Genomic DNA, 26798 nt, shown 5'->3' with positions numbered 1-26798 from the left:
TTCTGAAAGCTCCATCTAGTGGCTATTTATTAGACACAGTAGTGTAGGAAGCTGAATTCTGAATGACTGCTTCATTGGTCCTCTAGAATGCTGTAGGTATTCTTGTCTCCATGCTTTCTGATATTTAGTTAGGGCTAAGGAGAAGCACTTGCTTAACCAAACCAGGGGAAGTTAGCTGTACTGCATTGTATCCTTGGTTCCAGAATTGTTTTTTCTTGCCCTCCTTCTGTCCTAAAATGGGAAAGAGACAATAAATCTAAAGCAGATTATGTGCTTGAGACACTCCTTTCAAGTAGCACTGGTTATCTTTTAATCATACAATAGCAAGGCAGACTTCCTCTCGAGAAAAATGGGAATGGAAGGGCTATCTGGTCAGTGCTTTTGGCAGTGGTTTAATTTGATTTCCACTTTGGCTAGGTGTAAAACAGGCTTGATTTCTATGGCTACAAAGTTAAGTTTTCTCTCAAAGCAATGGTTCTGCTTTCCATCCTAGTGTATATTTCCCCTATAGTGTAGGAGATGCTGAAATACAGCGGAAATTTGCTAATCAGAAAGAAATCAAAGAAGTTAATTCAATCCTTTTTCTCTCACATACATTAGCATATGGAGGCCCCATGGTTCCCTACCACTGAACAAAATGGCACTAGTTGAGAAACCAATAGTAAAAATTCATGGCAAGCATGCAAAAAGCAATATGTATTCAGTAAAGTGTGGGGTGGGAGGTAACTGGGGGGGGGGGAAATCAAGGGATCTTGACTTTAGTCAGCTATCCCGACTTAATAATTTGCAACTTATAATTTCTATTTCTTTTTAAAGGTGCTAATAGAAAAGCATAGCAGATCTCTCAAATTGTAAATAGCTTTCAAGAGCCAACTGATTATGCATATGTGTTATGTGCAATTGATTTTTTCATCTGTTATCAGTCATTTTAAAAGCATCTATCTTCATGCATGACCATTAGAAGGCTACTGGGAGAAAGCCAGTGCTTGCTTACGCAAAATGTCTTCTTAAGAGTTCCCTATTAGTAACTTGTTTGTATTTTCACTTTTGGCCCTCACAAATTAAGTATATGAATAATTTTAAAGGTGTACAAATGCTCTGACAAGTAAAGTTACAGTGGGACAATGGCTTGAAGGATTAGTGCATAAACACTTTCCAGACCTGTGCAAGGAAAATTTGTATCACTTCAAAATTATTTGCAAGAAACTTCAGGTGTGGACTGCTAAACAGAAATGGGTGTCAGATTAGGGGAGTGTGAGAAAAATCTTATGCAAAGCAAAACAAAAAACTGATTTGGGGGATCCTCCACAGGACAAGATTTAAGGAAATCTAGAAGAGTTTCAAACTAGCAAAATTTGCTTAGAGGAGTGTTACACATCCCTGACTTACGCTAAACCATTTCTTAGGTATTCCTGTTCAAGATGGTGTAGCAGTATGCTCTACCTAATTTATTTTTTTAAAAAAAAACCTGCAAGGACGAAGTTCAGCATTTCAATCCTTTGAAATGGGTTGGCTAAAACATAATCCAAGTCACAGTAAATGTTATTTTAAAGAGAGCAATATTTAAAAGATGGCTACTTTGAAAACAAAAGAATTAATAAAGGGTAAAACTCTGTCCAAGAACATTCTTGAAGATAATCTTATGCACCTTTCAGCCAGAGGATATTATCTCTTTTTCACTTTATTTAAAAAACTACACTGTATGGCGCAAATAAACATTTGATCAAACACACAGCAATGACAACGGAGACATTTCCAACTATGGCACTGAGGGAGCATCTCACTACCACCACTGAATTTCCAACTCATGATTCTTATGTCAAGTGTACATCATCTCTGCCATGTGGGACATTTTCTTGGGAATATATAAGTAATACTCCATGTACCCTGAAAGATCTTCAATAGTCACATCATCCACAAAGACTCGAGCTTGCTCAGAACAAGACCGGGCAGAGCTTGATGAACCCATCCCAGAATGCGATCGGTTTGGCAAAGATTGCGAATGTGCTTCCAGGACTGCCTTTTCACATTCTGAAAGGACACTCCGCAAACCAGAAAAGGAGTATGCTTCTATTGCTTGCCATGGTTTGCACTGACATTCTTTGTCCACGCAAGGGCATTGCTTCTCGTAACTCAGCTTGGAGAGTGACTGGAAATCTGAGGGTTGGCTAGGATCCAGGCTGGTTTCAAAGGTCAAAGAGAAAGCAGGACAACTCTTTCGCAAATTCTCTGAAGGCTGCTCCCTTGAGAAAATGCTCCGCTGTTCTGCTCTGGCCCTCCTGCAGTTGCTGCTATCAAAAAGGGGGCATCTCTTTCCTCCCAAATATGGCTCTTCTGTAACACTGGGGTCTGGACCGATTTTGTGCTTTGAAGAATCCATCTGGCTTTTGTGCTTCAGTTGGTTACTTGCGGAAGATGCCTTCATGCTGCAATATGTAAACTTGGGAGGATGAAGGACAGGAGATTTAGAACGCCTGCGGCGCTGCGGTCTTGTCGCCCCTCTCAAGAGTTTCCTTGCACACCTGGAGTAGAGAGCAGCAATGTTAGCAGAAACTGACTCTGGAACAAAATGCACTCCAAAATAAGGTAGTGTTGTCTGTTAAAATTATTTGCTGCAGTTCTGTGGAAGAAACAGCTGCATCTCATGCTTTCTCCTGATAATTTCCCCCTGATATATATCAAATCCAGAAGAAGAATGTGATGCAACTGTAAACTAATTAGAAACTGCATTATCTTTTTCAGCCTTATCTGCAAACCTTGGCTTTTCTTCCTGTCATGTATAACCTAAACTTATCATCAAACTAAACATTAGACGAAGGCAGCCACAGAAGATAAGAGAAATGGAGTACAGTAGGCTATACCCTATTGGCTAAACATTCATTATAGCCAAATACTGGGAGATAAAAGAAGGGTTTAACTCAAAGGTGTTGAACATAATTACTAGTGAAGTGTCTTACCCATGCCAGTTCTCTCTCGAACAGACTGTTTGATGCCTGCCTCCATCACCAGCAGCTCTGACTGGAGCTCTCAATCCCATGCTGTCACTCACAGATGTGGAAGCTCTGATTTAAGAGGCAAATGACATATTAAAGTATGATTCTAACACAAAGTATCTACAGGCTGATTCCCATACGGTGTCCCCCTTAGGATTATCCACCTATATTAGCAAACAAAATGGAATATCTCCCCACCATTTTCTTGCTTATCTACAGACAAACAGATAAAGGAAAAGGCTGCCGCTCAGTGGTATTCTGTGCAAAAGATCCCGGGTTAAACCCCTGACATCTCTAAGTAGGGCTGGAAAAGATCCCTGCCCTAAAGTCAGGATAGCTGCTGTCAGTCAGTGTAGACCCTGAGTGGGGAATCTGGCCTGCAGGCCAATACTGGTTCACAAATTTGGTTCACAAGGCCATTTTCTCCAAGCCACACCCACCTGTCAATCAGCTGACAGGAGGCTGGGGTTTGGTTCTGCATTGCTGTGGGTACCTGATCCCAGCAGGATTTAACCCCCACTCAACAGCTGATAAGCAGGGGTTAAATCCTGCTCAGTTTGGCTGTGTGCATCTGTTCCCTGCTAAAATCTCCTGCTAGACCATCATTTTGGCAGGGGATTCCATGCAAACCTGGATCCGCTGCTAAGATGATGAGGGAAAATCCATCCCTTTCAAGTGGAGAATCCCAATACACACAGACCTCCCTAAGTCAGGATCAGACTCTTCTGCTAAAACTGATGGGTGACTTTTTACCATGTTGTAGCAGGGAACTGCTGCTAAAGTGAAGGAAGAGAGATTCCTTTTGGCAGCACCTTGCACGTGACATCACTGTGATGTTATGTGACTGACAAGTGGGTGGCTTCACTGTTAGGGTTCAAATCCCCATTCAGTCATAAAGCTCATTGGGTGACCTTGGGCCAGTCACAGCCTCTTAACCTACCTCACTGGGTCGTTGTAGGGATTAATTGAGAAGGGGAGTGAACCATGTACTCCTTGGAGAAAAAGGTGGGATATAAATACAATAAATCTCCACATAGCTGCAACTGCACCTGAGCCAGTCACAAAATGTGCCTAGGGAATTTCTAACACTGCTTGGCATGCCATTCTCCTTGCAAACAAAAAAGTAGTCACAATACTAGCTATTCTACAGGTACAACAGCCCAATAAGAATATCAGACCCATATTGTTCATAGATGCATAGAAGTAATGTAATGCTGATGCCTTTCTTCAGAGTCAATTCTATAAAAATGGAAAGACACTAATACAATGCTACAATAGTCAAATACACAGGAAGAGTAAACAGGACTGCTGTTACCTACCCAGATGGATCCACTCTCAGCTTTTTGAAAGCTGTTTGCAGGCTCTCTTCCTCTCCTTCTTTAGTTTCTGAGTCCATTTGCAGAATGTTAGAATGTTATTGGGCCTGCCATATAATGAATACTAACAAAAAATAAATCAATTAAATTTGTGTTGATGTGGAGAACACCAAGTGTAGTAAGCATATAGTAAAACTCTACACAACTGAAATTAAATATATTGCTTCATTCGCCATCATCCAGCACTCAGACCACATTTTGACTCACATCAATAGTTATTTGATAAAAGGATTCCATGGGCAATTTCTACTGGAAACTCAAGACAACCAAGGCACACATTTTCTGCTTTACTTTGAAACCTTTTGCCACATGGGTTGATTTCCAGCAGAGAATAGTGGAATGAACTACGCGAATATTAAGTAAAAAGTTGCCTGATGTAAAGGGACAATTAAAGTGCATTAACAACAATAGGGCCTACTCCCAAATAAGTGGGATTTGAATTAGGATTGCAGCCTAAAGATTTCTCCCTTCGTGGAAAGCTAGATTGTAGCAAACCAAACCCTACTCAGAGTAGACCCATGTCCATTAATTTAAATGAATCTACCTTGAGTAGGACCAGCATTAGCTGCAACTCAGTTTTTCTACACAGCACTAAGGATAGGCTAGAATCAACAGACAATATTTTCCCCCTTTTCCCAAACCAATCTTTAGCCACAAATTAATTGCACTGGAGAGAGGATCTATTTAATAGATTAATAAAATATTTATCATACAAGCCAACATTCAAGGTAATCTATTTATGATTAGAACTGGGGCTGAAAAAATAGATGCTTCAAAAACTGGAAAGATTGAAGCTACTAAGCAGAAAGATTTTTCACAGGTCAGATGGGCACTACTCACATATATGGGGGGGGGGGGGAACGGGACGACGACGACAGGGGACCATATATTGCTCAGTACAAGGAGACAATTGAAAATACTCAACAGAATGCCCCAACCAAAACACAAATACCCTTACGTGAATTTTGTTGATATTGATTTTGAGGACACCATGGCCCAGATCTGAAGCTGTGGTACACAGAGGGTGACTAAAAAGCCAGGGCCTGAGATGAAGACCTGGTAGGTTCATATGGGTAGAGTCCAGTTGTTCCCAAATGTTCCCCAGAACAGACCACTTGAAAAATGCTGAGGATTCTAGCAAACCACTTAATGAAGCTCCAAGTTGTATTTAAGCAAAACCCCACATAGAGGGCATTGCAGTACTGTACCCCAATTTGAATGTGAAAGAGACCAAGTCTACACTAAGTTTAGGAAGGAGCCCCACCCCCATTGTGTAGTTAATCCTTTAAGTCTAATTCACCAGCAAAACTAAATGTGTTTCCATGAGCATTTCCCCATTCTGACTGTTTAGATGCCATCCTAGCTAAGTATGAAATAAACACACAGGACGTATTATTCATGTTATTGTAATTTGGAATGGCTCCATGTGACTGTCATGTAGGGCAGAACGGAAGGCATCACGGGATTCAGAGGCATAGAAGTGGGAATGAACAAAGCTTACTTGATTGGAGGCTCTGAAAAAGTACAGTGATTTATACCCATGCAAAATGACATCCACACAATGCTTTTGCAGCTGCTTATCACAGCGATGAACACACAATTACATCAGGATCAGGGTGCTGGTGCTTTCTGAAGGACTGATTATTATATACAACACCACTGCTAACTTAAGGAGCACTTTAACCTACAAAAGCATGCTGCATTTTATACGCTAAAAGAAATTGCTGAAGATTAATTAATGACAAAGTATCAAGCCCTGTCATCTTATTTGACCTTTGTCCTACCTGCCTTCTTTGGGTTCTAAGCCCTTTGGGCAAGGATTATGCCCCATTTGCATGCTGTATTCTAAGCAAATAGCTAGTCCTACTAAACACAGTCGTACATGATTAACAAGTCTGTTATGAAGTCAGGGGTGTAAAATTCACACACAGAGAAAATAGACACCACACTTCTTGAAGCAAGCACCCTCTATTTTTCAAGAAACTGCAAACCATATGAATACTGACTCTTTACAGCTAACACATGGGGCACATAATGAACTTTGAGCCAACATACAGGGTTTGAAATGTACTTAATGGGTTTATTTTATGGTGATAGAGTATATATAGCAGCTCAAAGAAACAATGATTTGCCGTAGAAGGAAGTTATTTGAATTTTGCAGCTGAGGACACCCAAGCTGAAATTATATTTCTGTAAGCAAACAAGTACAGAAATAACATTTAATACTTGTGTAAATCTTAAAGGACCAGTAAGGCTGTCAACGAAGAAGTTTTGCAAACTTTAGTGATTATCTTTCAGAATGAAAATATAGTGATTCATTTATATTAGAAGAGTTCCCAAAACCAATCAAGGAACCAATAGTGTAAGAGTCTTGAGAAATTTCTAGCAACCCATGCATGAAGAACTCCTATTAGTTTCCATTAAAAGTTTCCTCCTGTGAATATTTTTAGTTTAGCGGAGAATTTATTGGGTTCTCAGATATTGTTGGAGAGCAATGTCTATGCTGGCTTGGTCATGTCCACAGAATGAAAAATAGCAGAATCCCCAAAGATGTGCTCTATGGACCACTGGCTTTAGGCACTAGGCACTTTAGCAGACCGATTATGCATTACAAAGATGTCTGCAAACAAAGACATCTACAAACGTGGTATGAAGACTGGCAACATCAATGCTGCTGTGGGGGAATCCCTTGCCTGCAATTGCAGTGCCTGGAGACAGGCAGTCAGGTTGTGCATTCATAGCAGGGACCAGAGGAGAAATGACCGCTGGGAGGAGAGCAGAGAGAAGAAACACTATGGTACATCTACAGCAGCACAACCGGGCACCTTCATCTGCCCCAGCTGCAACAAAACATGTCTCTCCCGTATTGTTCTCAACTACCACAGCAAGTGCTGCAACCTTCCAAAAGTTTGACTTCATCCCCAAAGGGGCATCCTCCAGTACCTCCCAAGACAGACGGATGCAAACAGGAACAACTCCCATCATCTCTGACCACTGGTACTGAAGGCTAGGGATGACAAGATTTGTAGTCCCAACATCATCTGGGGACCCCAGGTTGGGAAAGACTAATTTAATGCACTGCTTTCATTGGTGGTTTATTACTTCTTTATAAGTTTATAGTAGTTGTTTATGAACTTGTGGGGATGAGTTCTGCTGCTTCTCATTGTCAACCTGCAGTGGTAGTGTATGCCAGACTCCACTCTGCTTGGTGCTGATGGACAAAGTGGGCCATTTGATGCATGGGTCAAACTACCTTAACTTTCAAGTGCTTAGTATGCCAAACATTGCAGACTTCTTGGAAAGAGGTGCCATATGGTGTACTGGCATGTACCACCAGAAAAAGCACTGCTCCTCGCCTGCAGGGACGCAGCCATCGTTTCTGCTCCCCTACTTCCAAATCCTTTTTCATAAAACTGTTATTTTGATCTTCATGGATTTCATTTATCAATCTCTTATAAAGAAGAAGGGGAAGACAAAACTCTTTAAGTAAGGAATAAACTTAGATTACAAACTTTTAATTTTTAAACTTTATCTTTGAGTGGAACAGGGTAAATCTGTTTCATTAAAAACAACAGTCTTATACCTTTGTTACGGCATGTTATGTGCCAACTCCTCATAACCTGATGCCCTCCAGGTACTTTGAACTACAACCCTCTTCAACCCACCAGTTTGGCCACTTGTCAGGGTTGCTGAGGGGTATAGTAAAAACAACAACAACACCAAGAGGGCATCAGGCTATGGAAAGCTAGCATGTAACATGCCGTAATAAAGGTTTCAGGGTCTTTGTGACAATGTGAGCCACCTTAAAGGCTGTTTTTAACTTGGTGCCTTGCAATGTTTGCTAGAGCAGTGGTTCCCAATTAACTAAGTACTGCGGATACACATACTATAAAATTCACATGCTATAAAAACATGGTTTTCCCCTGAAGTCATCACAACTTAGGAATTCAGGCTTAGGATTAACTGGAAGCCTAGCAGCGTGATCTTTGCACGCGTACTCAGAAATAAGTACCACCAAATTCTTACCAGCACAGGGTAGTAGTTAGGAGTACCAGACTAAGATATGGAAGATCCAGGTTCAAATCCACACTCTGCCATGAGCCAGTTACTTTTTCTCAGTCCAACTTAACTCAACAGTGAACTAAATTGGTTGGGCGTGGGTTGGGGGGGGGGAACCAACAACTTATAATGACCCTCAACCAAAGAGCAGCATAAAAATGAAATTAAGCTATAGGTCGAACCCTACAAGACTTCTGAAGTGAAGGGTGGTGGTAACCCAGAACAGGACCTTTTTCTCTTCAGGCGCCCTGCTTTTACAGGGAAATTTCCAGGGAAATTTGCCTAGAACCCTCTTAAACCACTTTTGCTGCACTGCATTCTTCTTTACTGAGAGGATTATTATTTTATAGAACTTTGTAAACCAATTCGGGTATACCTAAAAAAAAGGAGGGGGGGATATACAGGTGCTTAAAATATGAGAGCGTCAGGATAAATCGGCAAGTACTTTAGAGCTAGCGAACAGATGAGGCAGGCAACCGTCAATATGTCTCCCCCCCTCCATCCCCACAACGCCCCTTTACAGTGGTACCTCAGGTTACATACGCTTCAGGTTACAGACTCCGCTAACCCAGAAATAGTGCTTCAGGTTAAGAACTTTGCTTCAGGATGAGAACAGAAATTGTGCTCCGGCGGCGTGGCAGCAGCAGGAGGCCCCATTAGCTAAAGTGGTGCTTCAGGTTAAGAACAGTTTCAGGTTAAGAACGGACCTCCGGAACGAATTAAGTACTTAACCCGAGGTGCCACTGTACTTGTTTTAAACTAGACGAGCAGTTGAAAGAGCAAATCTAGGCTTTAAGTAGGAATTCTGTGGACATGAAGGGCTGCTACTGAGGGGAATAAGAGAACAGGCACAGTGGACGGCAGTGGCGTTCGGTCGGGGTCCTGTCCTCCGCCCGTCCCCCGTTCGGCTCCCCTGCAGGCGGTTCCCCTGAAGGCGAAGGGCGCAGGAGACCGACAAGGGACGGTTGAGACCCGCCGGAGTAGATCCCGTCGAGGAAGAAGCCCTCCCGCCCAACAGCCTCTTCCCCCCTCAGGCTCCAAGAAACGCCTGAAGCGACGCGAACCTCTTTCCCTCGCCGCGCCCCCTCCCCGCTTTCAGGTACCCACTCACCCGATCAGCCAAGGGAGCCACTGCCGGAAGTGAACAAAAAATCAACAGGAAGTGATGACACTACGGGCGCATGCGCTCAGCACACGCGGGGCTTTCCCGCGCGTTTGCAGCCGTCCTGGTGTGCATTCCGGCGGCGCCTTCGCTTGTGTAACCGAGGACGCGCTCGGCGACGCGGCGCATGCGCAACGCTGCCGCCAGGTCCGAGTTTGCTTTCTAGCGCCCTCACCGGTTCCTAAAGGAAGGCTCGTCTGCATCCGGGTCACTCGCGCGTCGCTCCCTCAGGAAAAGCGGCAGCGCTCGCCGCGCGGGAAACGAAACGTCCGAAGTTCTGTTTCGGGGAGCGGTGGCGGTGGGGCCTCCGCGTTTCCTCGTCTGCCGAGTAAGTATGGTCCTTTCCGGCCGCCTTCGCCTCCCTCCCTTCTCTCCTCAGGGGAAGCGAAGCTCCGCGGCGCCGGGTCCTGTCCGCCGAGGGCGGCTCTTTTCTGCTGAGTCACTGCGCCAGGTGCTCGGCGACGACTTTTCCGTGGCCCCGGAGGCCTCGACGGGGCTCCTCGACCGCCTTGCCTCGCTAGTCCAGCTTTGCCGCCGCCGCTGCTTACAGATAAGAGCAGGCAGAAGCTCCACTGGCAAAGCTTTCCCTTGCGGTTTCGGGAATGTTAATGTGCCGTTTAGCGCTCATCAGTACAGTGGTACCTCGGGTTAAGTACTTATTTCGTGCCGGAGTTCTGTTCTTAACCTGAAGCCCACTTTAGCTAATGGGGCCTTCCTGCTGCTGCTGCTGCTGCGCCGCCGGAGCACAATTTCTGTTCTCATTCTGAAGCAAAGTTCTTAACCTGAAGCACTATTTCTGGGTTAGCGGAGTCTGTAAGATGAAGTGTATGTAACCTGAAGCGTATGTAACCCGAGGTACCACTGTAGTGCGTTAAGAGCAAGAACCGTCATGGCAGAATCCTTAAAAGGCTTAGACTGTTGAGCTTGCAGCCCACACTGAGGTGCTCCAAAGCTCGGAAGTATTGGCACGTTTACGTTTACACGTTTACAGGTGCCACATGATACCCGCACCCAGATCTGAAAGAAGAATTCGACGTTTCAAAATTATGCTTGTCTTTTTTATGTTTTATCTTTTTTCTAAACTGCTTTGAGGTTCCATGAGTACTCCGGTTAGTAGTGTTGGTCTACCAGCAAATGGGGACAGGCAGATTGAGTGGACTGAGATCTTCTGTGGGTCTAGCTTCTCACTTGAAATTTTGTTAGCTATTAATGGCAGGCATTTTCACTGTGGCATTTTTTAAATGTTTGCCGCAGATCTAATCTGACAAATAGCCTTTTATGGCCAAAACTCATGCCTCCTTAAGGAGCCACAAGGGCCTTCAATGTTTGGGGGCTGCAACAGGCTAGCACAGTTACTCCTTGTTCTTGGTGCAGTATAAGCATTCAGAGCAATTGTGAAACTAAGATTAGGAGGTGTTAACCTGCTTTGTCTAGGGCAGGCATGTCCGACTTAAAGTCGGCTTTGATCTACGATCCAATATAAAAACTGGCAGTGATCTCCCACCCAGGGATGGTGGCAGGGATGGGTGTAGGGTGAGCAGGCGGGCGCTGGCTGCTTCCCCTGAAGGGGCAGGTGTGCACAGTGGCAAAATGTCCCCTCTTGTGAGAGGGGCTTGCCGGCTGCTTTTCTGATGTCTGGTTCCCCAACAGAGCAGGCACGTGCAGCAGCTAAACATTTCCTCTTGTGAGAGAAGCTTGCCCGCTGCTTTCCCGACTGGGCACACAGGGTGTCAAAACAGCCCTGCAATCGACTAACATTCATCCTGCGGTGCCCTGATCGATCATGATCAACACGTTGGACATTTCTGGTCTAGGATATTCTTAGTGGTTTGTCTCAATTAAAGGTCGGGCTTCACTTGGTCTTCATTCTGTTATTACAGAAATTGGCCGAACTTGCCAGATGGTTATCTCCACCTGCTGTAGGCCAAGTTTGACAGGTAGGTGGAGCCCCCCACCTACCAGTCAGTTGATAGCAGGCGACTTTTAAAAGCCTACTTTAAAGCAAAATAAAAAAAATTCCATCCAGTAGCAGAGACCAACTAAGTTTGTTATTGGTATGAGCTTTCGTATCTGAAGAAGTGTGCATGCACACGAAAGCTCATACCAATAACAAACTTACTTGGTCTCTAAGGTGCTACTGGATGGATGAATTTTTTTTTAATTTTTTTTTTACACTACAGCAGACCAACACGACTACCTACCTGTTACTTTAAAGCACTAACTTGATAAGGGCTTCTTGGAGTATTGCTGACACCCTTCAAAAGGGCTATCTTTGGAATGCTTTGCATAGGGCTTTTGGGCACCATCAGTCAGCTGGCTGGTGGTGCCTGCAAACCTTTTTAGGCTGAGCCAGGTTTTACTTGCCCTTGCCTGTTAGGTCAGGTGGGCATGGCTAGGCTGAAATGACCCTGGCCAGTTGCGGGGTCCTATCAGGCCCAGTTTGGCCTGTGAGCCAGAACATGATAACTTGGGTCAGTTGGGTCTGAGTGTGATTGTTTGGCTTTCTGTTTTTGAAAACATTAGGGAAAAGATAGCTGAATGTATCAGGTAGTGGTAATGCAGAGAAAAGGAATTAAAATAAGCAAACTTTTTGTTACAATGTGGAAAGTGTCTGTTTTTTTAAAAAAATACCAAACATTTCTTGGATTAGGAAATCAACCTTTCTGCAGCAAAAAACATGCAGTTGTATCATGGTTCTCTTAAGTATCAGACCACATGCTAACTTGCTAGAAACTGCATCCCCCCCCCCCAGTTTTTTAAACCTGTGTGTCCAACTATAGCCATGTACATTTTCCACACTTTATGGGTCTGGATAAAAGTCAGATCTATCAAATACAAAATGAATAATTTTGTTTTCACATATTTTTGCAGACAATATCCTTCAAACAACTATCAGATTCAGATCACATCTGTCCTCGCAGATGGAATGATAAAAAATACAGTTGCTGGAGAGTGCACTTGTGCTTAGGTCCTATTTGTGGGTTTTCCACAGGTATCTGGTTGGTTACTATGTGAACAGGATGCTGAACTAGATGGGTTGTTGGCCTGATTCTGTATGCTTTTCTTAGATCTGAGACTTTTTAGTGCAACCTTGGTGCAAAAACATGACTCTGGCTTTTTACATGAGATCTTCTCCTAAACACTGTCAAAACACACCTAACAATTGTTAGTAAAAGATTGGGGTTGAATGTGCTCCTTCTTTTTCAACTTAATGATGTATCACAATACATTGTTATGCTTAGCTGGTGATACATTGTGATGTTGAAAAGTTTATATCGCCCAGCCCTAACAGCAGTACAGGCAGTCCGGCAAAAAATGTCATCTTGTAAAAGAAGAGTTGCTGCTTAAAAATAATGAAATAGGTTTCAATCCCAATCCTATTGGCCTGGGTATAAGCCCTTTTGAATTCAGTAGTATCTATTTCTGTGTAGAAATGGTTAGGGTTGTGCTGTTAGGCCTGTTTTTCCAAGAATTTTTATATAACAGACATTTAACTGACTGTAGTACTTGCTGAAGCTGCAGTATAACATTTTGGGCTAAGAGATACACATGCATACATACAAACATAACAGAATTTATAAATACTTATGGTTGGCCACTATTGCTGAGGTTGAGCACCGTTTAGTTTGTGGTGTCCAATTAAGAACTGTTTTGAAAAAATAAATGGAAAGTGCTGCTGCATTGGGTATAAATGGTGACTAGCCATTCTGTTTTTGTTTCTGTAACCCAGGTTTCAGGAGCCATTTGTCTCCTAGTGTTTAAACCACAGAGCCTAGGACTTGCCAATCAGAAGGTCGGCGGTTTGAATCCCCGTGACGGGGTGAGCTCCCGTTGTTCGGTCCCTGCTCCTGCCAACCTAGCAGTTCAAAAGCACGTCAAAGTGCAAGTAGATAAATAGGTACCGCTCTGGCGGGAAGGTAAATGGCGTTTCCGTGTGCTGCTCTGGTTCACCAGAATCGGCTTAGTCATGCTGGCCACATGACCCGGAAGCTGTACTCCCTCGGCCAATAAAGCGAGATGAGCGCTGCAACCCCAAAGTCGGCCACGACTGGACCTAATGGTTAGGGGTCCCTTTACCTTTACCTTCTAACACTGCTGGTAAAACAAACCATAGTTGTCACTAAATCACAGTTCAGCTTAGGGTGAAAATCCAGAGCTTGCTCATGGTGCCATCAGCCCATTGTGTGAAGGTTTAGTTTAAATTATCTGGAAGTTGATATATTATTAACTTTAACTTTTAATTTCTGTCTCTCCTTTTCCTTCATCTATAATTATTTTTATTGTAACCCCCCCCCCACAGGATTTGTTCTCATTTTAACAGTACAGTACCTAATTTTTGAGATGCTTCATAAAGTATTATTACTGCTACTAACCATGATTTGCACAAAGTATATACACTTCTGTTTTTATATCTTCATTGTGAATAATAAAAAGTGAGAGCTTGCCTCAGGCTTTCAGAGGCTCCAGTATTCAATTAAGATTTCTGCGAAAGACAAGCTTTTTTATGTACCTTTGTAATCCATCTGTATGGCAGATAGGAATTCAGAAAGCAGTCTTGTAGTTCATCACTTCCTTTTGTGTCTTCCTTGTTGCCTGAGTCAACACTTAATACGTACATCAAATACATTATGACACACTTCCATCCTTCTAGATGTGTCACAATGACATTTGTCAAGCAAGTAGCTAATGCACATGTCTGAATGAAATCATTTCAGAGCAAACAAACATCAGCTGAGTGGAGCAGGGAGGGAGTTCTGTCCAAGTGAGCATTTTTCTGCCACTTTCATTTTATTGCCTTTATCTTAGTTTTTCAACAAATGTGAAGGCTGCAAAATTTGAACACCCCAGCATTTTCTTTTTAGAGCATATGTAGGTAGCTTAGGTGTGTCAACCTAATATTCATTTTAGTAATTTTTAAAATAGTTTTTGTCTGCCTTCTGCATGGAAAAATTAGAGCTGATATCTATGGTCAGTTCCATAGATTATATTTATACCACCTTGTTTTTCGTTTCTCTGGGAGACATCCAATGTTGTCTACCTAATGCAATGGAAATCTACTTGCACAACAAGCTAGCTTTCTTCTCTCCCTGTGTGCTGCCAAAATCTCTAGAGGTTCCCCAACTCTGGAGCAGGTTTGGAGGGCTGCAGGGAAGAGGAGAGCAAGGAGAAGAGAAGCCTTGTTGCACATGCTGCATTGAATCATGCCCTATGCATGGCTATTAATACAAAAGGTATCATGCATAGGGTCTCAATATAAGACACTGAATTTCAGTGACACTTGCTTCCTTCTTTCTAAGTTAGTCATATTGTTAATTTTTTTACTTGAAATTAAAGTTTTGTTTTCACTGAGAGACTAACCATATTCTGGATCTGTACACTGCAAATGAGGGCTCAAATGACGAATGTTTGCCACTGGTAGGCTTAAGGAACCCACTCTCTGAGATCTAGTTTTCCATACCAACTGGACTGTATGAGTTAGCATTTCATCATGTGTGTCTCAGCCTACTGTCTAAGAAGTTTTACCACATCAGTGAGATTTAGAGTTACGGTAATAATCAAAGTCACTGTCTTAAGAAGGTCTTAATCTCTCCTGTAAACAGGATTGTCTTTACTACCTGTATAGTAATATAGTATTTCTAAAGTAGTATCAATATGCACCAGTTGTTTGGAAAATATTGACAAACTAGAAGGGAATATGAATGTAGCAGTGCAATCACTACAAGGTAATGGAATTGCAACCATTTCCAGCAATGCTGGCTGCAGATTTATGCATGCTTATTTTGAAGTAAGCCTTGTCAAATTTAGCGAGATTTGCTTCATAGTAAACATACACAGAGCTGGATTGTTGCAAGAAGCGCTAACGCCAGATCGATACAAGATATGATGTCCTGCATCCCAGTGTCTTGTCTGTGGTGCTTAAACAGCTTTGAGGAGAGCCTTGGATTGTCTATTCCCTTTTGGTGCTAATAGCAACTTGTTGGGTTGGGTTGAATTGGGTGGGGGAAAATGATAGAGGAAGAAATGTTGGTTTGTGTTTTTTTTGTTTTTTTAAAATCCCATCCCTAGCATTGAAGCCCAATCCAAATCCCTCTCTATGGCTGCTTCTAACCTAAGAAAAGGTTTGATTTAGATATAGCAACATAATATAGTTCAGCACTGTGAAGGAGTGAGGCAGGTCTCAGGTTTGGCTGCTTCCCTGCCTTGTGACCTGACACCCGATCCCTCTGGTGCAGCTGTGAGGAACAGATTTGAAGCTTCCATTTCTGAGTTTAAAAAACCAGCTGTGGTTTGTCATAATCTCTGATAAGGACAATCTGTGGCTGGTTTAAAATATGGCTTATTGAAGTAAGCCAAGATCATTCTAGTTGCTTATTCTACTTTGTTCCAATAAATCAATAGTTTGATTAATGGAACTTCCTTGTTTTAATAAAATTGCAAGCTGCAGTTAGTTTTAAACCAGAAAGCGTGTGCTTCCTGCCTTTTCCTGGCATATGTTGAACAAAGAGAGGTAAACATTTAAGCCTGAGATTTGTGTAGTTTTTAAATGGGCTTATACTGTTAGGTTTTAATTGGGCCACTAGGAGATCTGACCATATGTAGTCTGCAAAACTTCAGAAATAGGCACTAAGCTCAGTAGAAGATTGGAATATTTATGGTAATCAACACTGCAAGAAAGAAACATACTTCTAGTTTATATTTTTTGCTTAAAGAAGGGGATGAACGTTACCACACAGGACCTGTGACAGATGTTCAGATCTCGATAAAGGATCACCAAATGAATATTTTTGCTTCATAATATGGTATTTGTATAGCTTTGCTTTTCTGAACTACCTTATCCTTTAAAAAAACCCTGCTCCTCAAAATGGTATTTGGGAAAACTGATAAGGACAATGATGGCCTTTTCTGTCAGGAGGCGTTCAAAGAATACCAACAGTGTAGTCATATGTGTGCTCAACAAAATGGAGAACAGCCTCTTGCTCTGGGCTTCAGTTAGATGGAGATCACAAGCCAAACTGACTGCACAGCAGCTCCATCTCCACAGGCTTGCCAGGAAAGCTCTGAATTCAGTGGGACTCCTTAATAAATGTACGTAGGACTAGGGCCCTCCAGATGTTTTGGGGCTAGAGCTCGCATCATCCCTGACCACTGGTCCTGTCAGGAGTGCTCTGAGGGTGTTTCCTGCTTGGCAGGGGGTTGGACTCGATGGCCCTTGTGGTCTCTTCCAACTCTATGATTCTATGATTCTAACATCTGGAGGGCCAAGTTTGCCTATACCTGGACCGGAGTCTCAAGGCTCTTTTCTGTATTATCCCCCCCCCCCACTATAGAAGTGTCCACACAACTGAACATTCTATGCATTAACTTCTTACACTGCAAAATTCCAGAATGGGACAATACCTGGATAGGAATTAGGAAGTTAAACATTTGTAGGATTATTGTATCGTATGGCCTATATATGCATAACATGTTAATTCCTACACATAATTGCCTTTCCTGTAGGAATGGTGAAGCAGCCCTACAAGTAATGTATGAAGTGATCCTTTGAGGTGTCATTTTTTCCCCTGGAGAAGTTTGCACAGCAACCAGAACTTAAAACTGTTGGTCAGTGTAGTAGATTGGTGTATAAGCCTTCTGACAACTTTGGCTTCTCCAACAGGATTTGAGTGCCTTGTGTGAAAACACTATTAAATTGCTATTTATAAGTTTTGTTGCATTTCCTGATAATACCATGGAGCCGGGATCGCTGTCACTAGTCAAATCTAGTATGAATTTCTGTACAACATTAGTTGCCTCCATTTTATTCTCACATGCTTATTTTTCTTCTTTTCTTTAGCTTGCAGAGAGGAAGCAGTGGGTCGTTCTCTAACAATGTTGGAGATAGAAGAGAATCTCCAGGCAGCTTTCAAAAAGCTAAGAGTAGACTCAGAAGGGTAAGTTAATGTAATTTTTAGTATTAAGAGCAAAACTTGGCTGCACAATGTGGGAAATGAAATGGCTTTGTGATTGCAGTTTGTTTTGAAAAAATTCTTGCTGCCATGAAAAAATTCTTGATATTGGTCTAGTTAGCACATAACACCAAGCCATGGTTTGTTGAGCCAAAGCGTAATCTAGTTTTTAACTGTAGTCTATCTTATTTCCAAGCCCAATAGCCTTGTTTAACCATGGTTTGCCCATCCTGCCCCAGACTCTCATCAAGCTACAGTGCATAGGACAAAGAGCTGCTGGACAACGAGCCAAGGTCTCAAGTAACAAACTGTAGCCTGTTCTTCTGAGAGTTGATTTGTGGTTTGTTGAACAAACAATGGTTAAAACAAACCATGGCTTAGCGTTATGTGAATGTAGCTGATTATTATCATTAGCTGCTTTACTCCTAAAAATGACTCAAAGCGACTTACAATCACAAGCGACATAGGGAGCATACAGGGCAGTCCCATTTACTGGATACACATCAACTATAAGCAGTACTCACTGGTAGTAATATCACCAATTTTTAGTTTGTAATACACTCCTCATTGGAGGAGATTAGTGGCCTTCATGAGACAGTTTCATCTTAATTGACCTGGTTTAGGTTTTACAACTATGTGATAAAAGTATGTCCACCCCTAGCTTTTCCATGGTGTTTGGATGATTTGTAGAAATGGAATATGATGAGGCCAGTTGGGGTGAACCATGAAATTACTGAAGAAGCATGACAAAGCATAGTGAAATAGGGAGTACTGAAGAGTTTTTGTGAATGAGACATAGAGTCTTGATGGATTTTATGATAGAGCTTAGAACTACAGTTTTTTAATACCACCAAAAACTTTTCGTTGGTTAAGTAATTACCCATCTGCTCCATGATCTCTTTTGCTTCCTTTGAGTACAGTGATTGGGTAAATCCCTGGAAAGCTTAGAAAGGTTTACTTGGTTAGGCCAGCAGTTTTTGCCTTTTAAGTGCAGCTGCAGGAAAGTGTAATTGGGTATGCAGGTTGGCACCATGCTTTCTCGGGGTATGGCTATCTAGTCACACTTGACTGCTCCTTCTGCGTATTCAGGGAATGACCCCTTCTGGACCACACATGATTGGGGGAATTTAACTCATATGTTATGGCAGGGGTAGGCAATGTGGTGTCCTCCAGATGCTGTTGGAATTCCATCAGCCCCAGCCAGCAAGGCTGGTGGTCAGGGATGATGGGAGTTGTGATTGAACATCTGTAGGGCACCTTTTATTACAGGACTTCTTCCCCTTGCATCCTGGCTTTACACTGTTGGTCAGGTTGTTCTTGTCCAAACTAGCATGCTGGCCAAAATACAAAAAGGAGCCAAGTGTGGGTAATATATTGATGATTTAGTGTGGGTATTGGAATGCCCTCATAAGTTAGCCAAGGAACAATGGAAGACAAGGTCAGAACTTTAACAGAAATTAAGCTCTATTGAGGGAAATAGAACAATCTTACAAATTTATGACAGCCTGTATTTTTCCTTGTTTTAGATCCACTGCTTCTCTTCCTGTAAATGAGGGGGTGTCTCCAAGAGCACTTGTAAAAACTACAGATGAAACCAAGGTGAAGTCTGTGTGTGCATCTAAAGAGAGCTGGCATTGGTAAGATGAATTGGTTCTGATTAATGGAACTACGTCAAATGTGGAAATGCTAAAGTTTTCTGCTGAACATGGCCTCCTGGAGCTGCTTATAAATATCAAGAGGCTGGAGCTTGAAGATGATGACTTGGGAGCAAAGAAGAGATGTGAAAGAGGTTTCATCAAGTAGTAGCACACTTGACCACTGCAGCTGAGGCATGTTCCTGTTCCCCAGGAGGAGGGCAGGGGAAACTGCCACGTGTCTTATTGTTCAGATAATCTCTAGCCCTTCACATAATTGTAAAACAGATAACTGGTTTTTACATGTCCATTGGCAGAAAAGTTGCTGTTATCAGGGTGGTGTCTTCTTCCAAATGAGGGGACTGCTACTTACACAACACATTATTGCCTCAACGGGATTGGAAGGGGAGCTGCAGAAACATCCCGTGTTGCATTCAGATTCTAGAAGGATATATATTTATGTGTAAAATGTATGCCTTCCACCATTTCTTCATAAGAAAAAAGAGCAACTCTCCATTGCACAAGGAGAAATCCTTGCACTGATGAACGAATGCCTTGGCACTACATTGGATCCCACTCTTGAAGGCATTAAGTTTGATGATAGGGGCTCTTCTTAGGCCCACAGCTCTGAGCTGTGTAAACTATACTGTACTAGGATTAACATGCAGCTGAGTTTTCTTACCTGCCTTAGAATAGTTCTAGGTAGGTATTAAAACTATATGTATGCTGGGGCATGATGACCCCCTTATTCTGCCGTTTAGGTGTTTGATGACATTATTTGCACATGGGTCTGGATGTATAATGTAGGCACATTCCATGTGATCCATATAGGAAAGTTGAAAAGTTGTTAAACACTCACTTCTTCGTAAATTGCAGCATAGGGTGACCAGAGAGAGCTGGATGACCATTTATGCTGTATTAACTTTTGAATTTTCACCTTCTAGGTGTTTGAGGAAACCTTTGAGAGGAACAGTGAGAACACAGCGTCGGCGGCGGTCAAAGTCTCCAGTACTCCATCCTCCTAAGTTTATCCATTATACCACGAAAATGCTGCCTTGTAACCAGCCAGTGCACAAGAACCCAGCTGACACTTCTGAAAGCAGCAGTGACCCGGATGTGTCAGCTCCAAAGGAGTTCTCTAAGAATGAACAGGCCAGTCACCCCCTCAATGATGTTGGCGAGAAACAAAAGGGTGCTCAGCATTCTGTGGCATCCATGGTTGAAATGCCTAAGAACAAACTTGAGAGTGGTGTTTTTCCTACTTCAGCCGTTCTAAAGGCCACAGATCTTTCTGATTTCCAATCTGTGTCTGAGCAAAATAAAGGGAAACTCTGTGTGTGTGTAGACAGGGCCTGCCAGTGTAAGCGATGGCAGGACATGAAAGTGTACATGTTTTCTGGCCCACAAAATTCTCCCCAGTCTGCACCTAAAAGACCACCACATGTGCAGGACAGTTCCCAACCTTTGCCATCAAGAACTCCCTCCAGCTCTCTCAGGTCTTGCTCTGAGCAAGCCAGGGCTCATGTGGATGATGTGACAATTGAAGATCTTTCAGGGTACATGGAGTATTTCCTGTATATCCCTAAGAAAATGTCCCACATGGCAGAAATGATGTACACCTGACAACAGTGGGCTCTACTGAACAAAGGGTTTTGGTATCTGCCCTTGGTCACACTCCATCTCAGAAGCAGTTGCTCTCTGCGCTTGTAATAAAGACACTTTGCATCACAGCCAATCTTTTATTTTTCATACTCATTAATTTATTACTACTGTTTATTTATTTCAGCAATTGATATACTGCTAAACACCTTCATATCTCAGCACTGTACAATAAGAATAAAAAGATACAATAAAGATAAGTTAAAACTAGTAAAATAAAATAAGAAAACTTAAAATGTCAGCTGAAATAAAAAGGTCTTCACTAAGCACTGGGGAAGGGGGGTGCTGACCTCAGCTAATTTAATGGTAACCATCATTCCAAATCAAGACTACAAAGGTGAATGGTAAGACCAGGAAATTATACTCTCTTGTACAGGGCACAAGATCAGTTAATGCGGTAGTTTGGATTAACTGGCAAAGAACATTCAGAATCAAGAGTAGCAAAATCACTCCATGGGGAAACCAATATAATCTACATTTGGGGTGAAATAAAACATCTTGCTGTACTTTCTGGTGAAATATTTATGTACATCCCACAGATACTGTAAGCTGTGGGAGGGCACAGTACTTGAAAACCATAACTTATTTTCTTCTGCCTATATTCCTAGTATTTGGGTCATCCCCAGAAATCTTACTATTTGTGAAACATAGTACTTACCAGCTAACTCTGGCGGTGTCTTGAGGTAAACATTTCCCGTTTCAGTGAGAGAAGCAAATTGCATTTCATTTTCTTACTGAGCATTGCTTTAATTACAGCATGAAGGCTTTTAGCTAGCTTGTTTTATAGGAAATTGAATTCAGCAGGGTGAACAATCAAAATGTAGTTTACCTATTAATCTGTGGATAAAGATTAAAATATGAAGTAATTTATATTTGGCCGCTAGATGTCAGCCTTGTTTCATAACTTTGATTTGAAGCCGCCTGTGCTGTACTTGCACATCAACTAAGTTCTGTTGAGGAACTCCACTTCATAAACCATCCCACTTGGCATCAAGGTGGTCAGCCCTTGGGCGTTCATATTTTTTTTAATAAAAACCCACAGAACTCTGTTTAAAATGTTGAGTTCTTATGAGTTGGTGCAGGGGACCAATGATGCAATTATGTAAATAAGATGCAAGTTGGATTCTCTTAAAAAGCAATAATGGCAGACTTGGACTAAGGAAACTACCATCAGGCAGTATGAACTAGGACGGAAGGCTTTTGCCATTTTATTTTTATTTGCAAGTTCCTTTGGTTTGGCTTTCTTGCCATTTGCAATGTGTGAAAGCAGTTTTCAACCAAACAAGTATGCAAAGCTAAAAGCCATGTTGGCAATATACCCAGTTTCTTACATCTTGGGTGGCAATGAACAAAGATTTCATGATATATTCTCATAGCATATGCTCTGAGACATCTTGTCCCTTGCCAACTAACCTCCCTGCGCTATGGAGGCAGCCTCCTCTGCCAGGGAAGCAGGGACCCAAAACCCTCCAGGAAATAAGCTGCTCTGAGATGTGCTTCTGCTTGTATACCTTAAATTTAGCCAGTGTTTTGCATTGCCTTTACAGTCAGTGGAAGCTTGTAGCTTTTCCTGCTTTGTGAATGGTGTTTGGTCCTTCTCCAGCTTGTACTGAGAACTTGCAGAAATACCAATCAAGACCATTCACTAGACACAAAATCCAGAGATTTTGTGCTTAAAAAGAGATGTCTTTAAAATAACCCTGCCAGATGAATGTTGTTCACCTTACTGAGGCTGTGAGAGTTGTGGATTATTGCAACTTATATTTCCAAGCATGGCGATTTATAAAATGTTGAGGGCATGCTCTATTTTGTATGTGTGTAAATTTCAGACTTATAGTATGCATTTCTATTGCACAGTGCTAAAGTTTAAGATGCGTGTGCTTGTGTGAATATTAAGGCACAAAACCTGGGCACTGAGTTAATTTGGAAATTTCTGACACTTAACAATTGTAATAGCTGCATAATGTGTCAGAAGTTACACAGATTAGCTCTGTATTTGTCTTTGTTTCTGTATAATGAGCACCTGTTCCCTGTAATGTGCTCAGGAAATAGCACACATTTTGCCTTCCAGTGTTGATCTTCCGCATAATAAGAGACAGGTGTGGCTGAAGAAGCTGAAAGCTTAACTGGGTTTGCTGTGCTTGCCCTTGATCTCCTCCCCCCCTTCTCATTCACTTCAGTTCTTTCTTGGAATATAGACTGTTTTGAGAGAGGGACCACAGTGCTTACCTCTTTAGTCTTAAGTGCATATGGAAGTGCTACTTATAGCCAGTGGATTTATTTAGCAGTAATAATTAAGCAGTGTTTTCACAGTACTAATATCTCTTACATGGGAAGAAAACAAGCACAAGGGAGTAGGATGTAGACGGAGGTGATGAGAGACTTTGGGGATGGGGCAGGCAGCAGCACTACACTGTCCTTTCCTTTCTCCTGCAGCAGTCTTAAATTGCCTGTGTCAAATAGAATAGCACTTTATTGAAATGAGACTTGGAGCTTGCCGCTTATTAGCAAAGCACATATTCATGAATAGTTGGCGTGTTGATGGTGAGTGCCATTTTCTGGCTTTTAAAAGAAATAAAATGTTTCTATTGCATCTATCAAAGCCTCAAGGTGGGTAATAAGTAAAATAGATAATAACTAGAAAAGTTAAGCATACAAAGCAAAAAAACAACACTGAAGCACCCCTTAGAATCATAACATTTTCAGCAGAATTTTAAAATCATTTAAGACTCAAAAGTTCTCTTTAAAAGCAAAGGTATTATTGTGTGTAGTGAAAAGCCATTAATGAGGGGCAACACAAGCTTTCCTTTTGAGGTTGTTCCAGAGCCTGTGGGTGCAGCCACTGAAAAAGGCGTTTCCCCAGATCCCAACCTGATGTATTTATTGGGACCAGGAGAGCCCCCCCCCCCAAATCTGAGCTTTTTTTGTGGGGGGGGGGCAACTAGCCAAAGCTGTGCTGCACACCACCTCCAACAAAAGAAATGACACCGCAACACTACAGAGGTGCCGGAACACACAAAAGAGGTGCCGGAACTTTGTTCCAGCTGAAAAAAAGCCCTGATGATGATGTGGTCCCATGAAATACTGAATGCATCCAGAAAGATGTGGAGTTATAACTTGTTGGCTTTCTGTAGCAAATGGACCATATTTTTTAAAAAATATTTTATTCTCCAGCCATTTCAGCTCACTCACTGGCAACTTAAGGAAGTTCAACCTGTGATTGTAAAGCAAAAAACAACCCCCAAAGCTACATACATTATACTGAAGTTACTACCAATATAAACGCAGGCAAAGAACTTAAATTTCTTAATCCAGATCTTTGTAATTCGTGAAAATTGGAAGTTCAGACATCCCTGTTAACCATGGTTTAAATAAAACTTAGTTAACAAGCCATGGCTTAGCATTGCATCGGAGCCCAGTACAGTGCCTTAACTATGGTTTGTTTAACTATGGCTCATTCATGTTATTGGTTTACTAACCTGAACAATGACTTGGTGTGGGTACCTCATTTACTGTGGTTAAAGTTTTTGCTCTCAAACTACTAGCCAAGCAACAGTGACATTAGACAAGAATGATGAAAAATGAAGTGCCTCTCGGCACTCAGCTCCTCTTTCTAATCTCTTCCCCAAAGCTGATGTTGCTGCTAACTGCCTGGTAACAGGATCCTGGAAAAATGATTGATTTTTAAGAGCGTTCCTCCCTTAAATTTGAGCAGGTGTTGAGTAAGGGGTGGGAGGGTTCCAAAATTAAGTTCCATTCCTGACAGTCATTACAATTAACATGCTTAAACTACTAAAACATTCATTACTGAAATGGCCTTTCAAACTCCCTGCCAGCAGAGACATAGGTGACACCAGCATAGGTAATGTTCACTAAATGTAAAGCATAACATTCACATTAACAGCCTAATGCCAGTTGGTGGGTGGGTGTGGTTGCAGTCTAGGGGCATAGAATAAAAAGGTTAAACACCTACAAGCTGCAAAATGGTATGGGTGCTTCTTTCTCGGGTGAAGGGATGAAGGTACCTGCTGTTCCATGACAGGTGCTGATGAAGATCACTGAGAATCTTTCACATCCTCTCTTGCAGGTGAAGCAATGATAGCAATTTGGCACCACAAAAGAGCCGAGGGTAGGAAATAAGGAGGGCAGAGTATGACAAAACCATAATTACATTGCATGTAGAATGTCCTTTGGCTTTGAGCATGGTTTGTTCAATAAAGCATTATTTGAATAAACCATGGTTTCATGTGATGTAAGAATGGGCTGCTGTCAAGAAATCACTGCCTGTCCTCTTCAGGAAAGTGAGGAATGATCTTTTCAGCATCTGCTACCTGTGTTCTTGGATTTTTATCACAAGCACTTGCTGGTTAGTTGTGCAACTCGAACCACAAATACTCCAAGGTAAATCCTATTGAATTCAGTGAGACTTGCTCCAGGGTAAATGGGATTAGGATTGTAGCCTCAGTGTATGTGCAGGTACCAGTAATTTGGGAGCACCAAATTAATGTTTGCTCCTGAATAATAAAACTCAAGACTTTGCCTAGATAGTTTGCAGTAGTTTAGTTCTGTTAAAATAAAGGAAGAGTTTGTCATTTCACTATGCACTTCATTTTCATTGGAATAAGGTAAATTTGTAGCTCAGATGTAAGCCCCTATTTTACACACAAAAGCCCTCAGTCTTCAAAACGGGGAATCTTCAGGTAAGGCTGGCAAAGACTCCCATCCTAAAACACAGCAGAGAAGAGCTCCCCAACATTTTTAGCCCTAGAGGCACTTCTGGAAATTAAACTTGTGGGCATCACAAAATAACCATTTCACTAGAAAAACAGGAAATGCTATCAGAGCCCCCTAAAATGGATCAAAACCCCACACCCCAAAACAGACAAAAAGCAGACAGCCTGCACAACAACAATGAAAATACAAAATGGGAGGGACAGGTGCCAAAGGCTATATATGCGGTGGCTATGCTGCCTGTGAACACATTGGGGACCCCTTTACATTGTGGTAGATCAGTGTTTCCCAAACTTGGGTCTCCAATGTAAAAACTGCCACAACGTTGGAGTAGAAAACTGCAAGGGTATGTTGTCACAAGTGTAACATATGCACACACACCAAGACCATCTGTTTAATAATAAACACTTTAAAACTATACCTTGCCATGCTCTCTATAATACAAAGAAGGTCAACAAGCAAGGAAGGAAGGCCAGCCTCACTGGGAGGAGAGACTTCCTCCAGCGACAAAACCTGACAAAGGCTATTGGTTTACACATTTCACATGCAATTCTTTTAATGGACAACCCTGTATATAACAATATCGAACACTGGGATTCTAAATAAACCTATGCCTGTCAGGCAAGTAATTATGCTGGTCCACTAATTAGTCTTCAGAAGCAAGTTAATAATAATATTAATAATAATAAACTATGAGAATTTTGAAAGCTCTCACAAGCTGTGACAAGGTCTGGCTTACTTGATATAGCAAGCCAATTTGTGGCTGGCAAGGGCCGCGAATATGTGTGCAGCCTACCAAACAGGAGGGTGTGTTTTTTAAAAAAGTGTTATAGTCTAAATGTTATATTTTACCAATTTAAATTGAGAAACCTGCGTTATTGGGTGGCTGATATAGATACACTAATATGGCCCCCTAATTAGCTGCAGAAAAGGGTGGGGCCTAACATGCACTGCATCTGTAGGCAGAATCCCACCTGAACTCCGATCCTGTCCCCTCCCAATTCGCCTCGCCTCGTGCCTTTAGCACCTTCATTCATGGTTTCTCCCATTCATTCTCGCCCGCTCACTCCCTTTCCTTTTCCTTGCTCCGTAACTAGCAGAAGTTCCTCCCATGCCCGTTGCAAAGTTCGGAGCAAACGACCTGGCAGAGCTCTCGCCCGCGCCTCCCTCCTTTTCCCAGGGTGCTATTTTTAAATAGGACACTTGCTCCTTCTCTCTCTCGTTTTCATCCCAGCCCG

General features: G+C 42.2%; 2 protein-coding genes across 4 annotated transcripts; one reads left to right on the top strand and one right to left on the bottom strand.

The window, feature by feature from the left end:
• On the bottom strand, nucleotides 1-14224 carry LOC309345047 (oxidative stress-responsive serine-rich protein 1-like). 3 transcript variants are annotated; one of them, XM_081868081.1, is made up of 5 exons: nucleotides 14101-14224; nucleotides 4313-4433; nucleotides 2958-3062; nucleotides 1887-2522; nucleotides 1-231 (listed from the first exon to the last, which is right to left on the bottom strand). In XM_081868081.1, the coding sequence occupies exons 2-5, from the start codon at nucleotides 4387-4389 to the stop codon at nucleotides 153-155; spliced, it is 897 nt and encodes a 298-aa protein (XP_081724207.1). In that variant the 5' UTR covers nucleotides 4390-4433; nucleotides 14101-14224; the 3' UTR covers nucleotides 1-152. The 3 variants fall into 3 exon arrangements, with proteins under 3 accessions (XP_081724207.1, XP_081724208.1, XP_081724209.1); XM_081868082.1 differs by lacking the exon at nucleotides 14101-14224 and adding an exon at nucleotides 9540-9676; XM_081868083.1 differs by lacking the exon at nucleotides 14101-14224 and adding an exon at nucleotides 8396-9447.
• OSER1 (oxidative stress responsive serine rich 1) lies at nucleotides 9579-20900 on the top strand. Its single transcript, XM_081867966.1, has 4 exons — nucleotides 9579-9918; nucleotides 17425-17521; nucleotides 19063-19173; nucleotides 20115-20900. The coding sequence occupies exons 1-4, from the start codon at nucleotides 9594-9596 to the stop codon at nucleotides 20791-20793; spliced, it is 1212 nt and encodes a 403-aa protein (XP_081724092.1). The 5' UTR covers nucleotides 9579-9593; the 3' UTR covers nucleotides 20794-20900.
• The last annotated feature ends 5898 nt before the right edge of the window (nucleotides 20901-26798 follow it).

This window comes from Podarcis erhardii (genome assembly GCF_964252035.2).
Source record: "Podarcis erhardii genome assembly, chromosome: 6".
NCBI lineage: Eukaryota > Metazoa > Chordata > Lepidosauria > Squamata > Lacertidae > Podarcis > Podarcis erhardii.
This window is presented reverse-complemented; position numbering and strand designations above follow the sequence as displayed.